The sequence below is a fragment of the Pelecanus crispus genome, chromosome 4, assembly GCF_030463565.1.
Source record: "Pelecanus crispus isolate bPelCri1 chromosome 4, bPelCri1.pri, whole genome shotgun sequence".
In the NCBI taxonomy this organism is placed as follows: domain Eukaryota; kingdom Metazoa; phylum Chordata; class Aves; order Pelecaniformes; family Pelecanidae; genus Pelecanus; species Pelecanus crispus.
In genome coordinates, this window is record NC_134646.1 from 59,847,403 (window position 1) to 59,851,326 (window position 3,924).

Genomic DNA, 3,924 nt, shown 5'->3' on the forward strand with positions numbered 1-3,924 from the left:
ACTTGTCTCTGAACACGTTCTGCACAAATTAAACTGAACGATCAGAGCAGTTGGTTTTTAGAGCAACTAAGTTTGGAATATTTTACAATTCATTTGTAGGTGCGATCCAAGTTTGGGAAATGAGATCCCAAATGAGACCTTGCACTTTTCAAGGGCAACTCACCCACGGGAACGGTTCTGACTCCTGCAACCCCAGAGCACGTCAGCGTGACACCCAACAGCAGCAGTCCCTGCGCTTCCGAAGGCTGCGTTATTTCTTGACAACCCCTTTCAGCTCTCACTGAAATCGGAGCAGCTCTTCCCAGCCAGGGCAGGCTCTGGCTGGAGAGGATACCCAAAGTACGGCGGCGACACCAGAAATCCCGACGGCTGGGTCAGGTGGACTGCATGGGCGGTCTGGAAGCAGCCGGATGTGTACGGTGGAGGTGGCGATGCCACAGGGCACCCTGGCTCTGCCCGGGGAAAGGAGAACCTGCGAACCGAGCCGCTGGCCGAACTGGAACTTGTCGCGGTACTGGACGGCCTCGACGGCGTCCTGAAGCTTGTCGAGGCCAGGATCATGGGAAGAGTCTCCGTCTGATAGCTCCGCAGAGAAAATCGGATTGGCTGCGACGGTTGTTTAGGTCTTAAACATGTGCAACAATAAACCGCCACCAGAGAGCCCACGATAATGAAGGCAATAAATATTGATCCAACAATGAGGAAAGGAACGTAGATGGGTTCTGGGAGAGGAAAAAATAAGAAAAGCCACGCACATTAGCCTACTGCAGTAACAGGTCTGCTGCGTAGAAATAAACTCCATAGAGTTTACGAAGCCCCACATCGTTTCAGTCCCACTAACACACTGGGCTGCTCAGAAGACAGAGCTTCCGACTGTGATCATTAGAACAAAATTAAACGCTCTATGTACCAGCCAAAATTTCTTTCTGTTGACAGCTTTAATAGTTACCAATGGGAAAAGCTGTCTACACCGTGTCCCGTTCGCTGCTCCCAGTTACGTTTTGCTCGAAGAATCGCGCTCCTTTCCCCCTCCCTCATCCCCCAAAACTGTCGGGGCTGTCCAATGTTAACAGCTGGAATCTGCAGGTGAAGCTCAAGTGCTGCAGATGCTGCTAAGTCAGATCCGCTCGTAAGGTGGGCAATAAGCGCAGAATGTGTGACCTGGGAGGCCGGTCTCCGTGTGCGCTGCCGGATTTCTCTTGTTTGGAAACCCCTTGGCACGGTGGGGTTGTGTCTGCAGAGCACCGGAGCCCAGACTCACCTCCGGGACAGACAAAGTTACCTCCACAGACGCAGTGAAGTTTGCCGATGCAAGCGCAAGGGCAAACGCGCCTTCCAGCGAGGACGGATCGCGCTGCTGGGGCCCCTTCTGACCCTGAAGTTTGGACACCGAGCGCACCCCCGGGCGCCCGCCCCGCCGCCCGCCGCGGGGGCCGCTCCCGCAGCCGCCACCCGCGGCCCCGCACGGCCGGCGCCTCCCCCCTGGGCGCGCCCGGAGCCGCGCCCGCCTCCTGCCCACCCGCCGCGACGGGACGGGCCGGGCCGCGACGGGACGGACGGGACGGGGAACCCCGCAGCCGCCGCGGGGGCGGCCGCCGGGCTCCGGCCGGGGGCCGCTGCTCGGGGTCCGGCTCCCGCCCGCCCCGGGACCCGCGGGCCGGGCACTCACGGGCGGTGACTCCCGGGTCCGGGGGCTCCCGGTCGTTGGTGCAGCCGCCCTGCTCCAGGCGGGCCTCGGCGGCGGCGCAGCAGTAGCGCAGCGCGCAGGAGCCGCAGCAGATGGTGGCGGCCGCCGTGTCGAAGCCCTCGGGGCACTGGAAGCCCTCGTGGTAGCCGCCCTGCCCGTCCACCCAGCCGTGGCAGTACTCGCCGCCGCCGGGCTGGCCCCCGCCGCCGCCGCCCAGCAGCCCCAGCAGGAGGCAGCGCAGCAGCAGCGCCCGCCGCCGCCCCGCCATCGCCCCTCCGCCGCCGCCGCCGCCGCCGCCGCCGCCCGCCCCGCCGGGGCAGGCAGGGGGCGGCCCCGGGTGCGGAGCGGGGCCCCCTGCGCCGCGTCCGGGGGTGGGGGCAGCTCCCCCCGGCCCCCCCCGCCGCGCCCCCGCGGGGCCGCCCCGCCGCGCCCGCGGCTCACCTGCCGGCCCCGGCCCCGGCCCCGCCGCGCTCCTCGCTCCGCAGCTTCGCCCCCGCTCCGGCCCGCACGGCGCGGGAGGGGGCCGGGAGTGCGGCCGGGGCAGCCTTGGGTGGCGGGGGCTCCTTGCTCTCGGCAGCTCGGGCGTTCAGCCTCTGCGCGAAGGCGGCCGAGCCGAAATGCGGGCGTCTGCCTTTCCGCCACCCCGAAATACGCCCCGTGCCTTCCCCCAGCCTGGCGCCCAAAGCAGAAGGGTTTCTTGCGTTGGCAGTCCGTGACAGCAGCCCTCGGCGTTAAAAACACAAGCAGGGCGTATGATTTATTCCTAAGGCCCTTTGCTTTTTAACCCGCTTCCTTCCCTCGATACTTTTTTATGTGCAAAGACGTAGCGGTATATCCCCGGGAGATTTACAGCCTCTTTTAGTCGAACACCAGGCCCGTCACCTTTATTTTCCGAAGGGAGCGGGCGAGCGTGGGGCTGAGGAGGAGGGACACATCTGTTCATATGAGCGTCTGATCTTTTTTCTGCTGGAAGAATAATAGCAAGTCACCGAGCATCAGGAAAACCACAAAAGGAACTGCTTATTCATTTATTCTAGAGGGAAAAAAAAAAAAAAAGATATATTAAATGAACTGAGCAGATTTGGACTTCTGGTTTAAGCAAAGCAACGTTTCTTTAAATGATGTCTCCCCAGTGTGCTATCTAAGAGGTGCTCCTGCTTTAACAGTAAAAGTGCTTACGAAACTAGCATCACATTGAAGTTGGGCTGAACTAAAGGATTCATTTTTACTGCATCTGAGACTTCCTGCCATCATTTACCACTGGGGTATGAATATGTATATCAGAGTCTGACCACTTGTCAAAGATTTTGAATGCCCGTGTCACTAATTTCCAAAGTTGGCAGGTTTAGTGAAACAAAAGGCACAAAGTGTGCTGTGTACCAGCAATAAAACTGTGCACCGAGAACCATCTATCAAGACCTTAGACTTCTGGCCAACCCCTAAATACAGTCCACAAGCACAATATTTGTGTTTGTTTTTCTTTTAACTAATCTATTCTCTTCCCCCCCCCCCGACTCTTTTTTTTTTTCTGTTTTGCTTTCTTTAAGTATAACTAGCACTACCAGATAGGAAAAGCAAATCAAAAAAATGTATAAATGCAAAATATTTTTCATGGCTATTTAACAGGTGTAGGGATAGCAATAGAAAAATTGGATATTGAAGAAAAGGAAATAGATTTCAAACGTGAAGATGTGATATTCTGTTCTCTTCTGCATTTTCACTTTGAAATGATGATGTGAATTAAACTTGTACCAGCTGTCCTGACTCTGAGTTCCTTGTTTTTATAGGCCAATGTTAAATATTAATATAGTTTTGCATTTACTTCACTGTGGTTTTAGAGCAAACATAGCCTCCGTGGAATGTTTTAAAATGTATGGCTTTTAAAGGCCTAATCCAGCTTCCAGGAAGGTCAAATGGAATCTGTTTGTTGACCAGGATGAGGCTTGGAGCAGGAGCTCAGCAAGGTCTGCATGGTACCTTCAGCTGCCCTCAGGTGCAGAGCACAGAGAGACAACAGATCCGTCCTGTCAGATTTGCAGGAAAGCCACATTTGGTAGTAATTGCTAAGTAAATGTGTCACAGTTCATAAGAACATTGATTTTGCTAATTAAATCACCAGCTTCCAAAAAAAAAAGGTCTGGAAAAAATCTTTCTGACATATATATATATTTTAGATATTAAGCTACTGCAGGAACTGCAGAGATATTCTTCTGGGGTGAAACTGGGGGGGCTCTAAA

General features: G+C 55.7%; 1 protein-coding gene across 1 annotated transcript; it reads right to left on the reverse strand.

Annotated features, from left to right (window-relative positions):
• Positions 1-270: 270 nt before the first annotated feature.
• SHISA3 (shisa family member 3) lies at positions 271-1,955 on the reverse strand. Its single transcript, XM_075709767.1, has 2 exons — positions 1,670-1,955; positions 271-722 (listed from the first exon to the last, which is right to left on the reverse strand). The coding sequence occupies exons 1-2, from the start codon at positions 1,953-1,955 to the stop codon at positions 271-273; spliced, it is 738 nt and encodes a 245-aa protein (XP_075565882.1).
• Between the last annotated feature and the right edge of the window lie 1,969 nt (positions 1,956-3,924).

What these genes read in the sequence shown, in the direction of transcription:
- SHISA3 (XM_075709767.1), bottom strand. Translation starts at nt 1,955, where the DNA reads ATGGCGGGGCGGCGGCGGGCGCTGCTGCTGCGCTGCCTCCTGCTGGGG. An exon ending in GGACCCGGGAGTCACCGCCC is followed by an intron (nt 723 to 1,669) that starts GTGAGTGCCCGG and finishes TTCCTCTCCCAG; the next exon opens with AACCCATCTACGTTCCTTTC.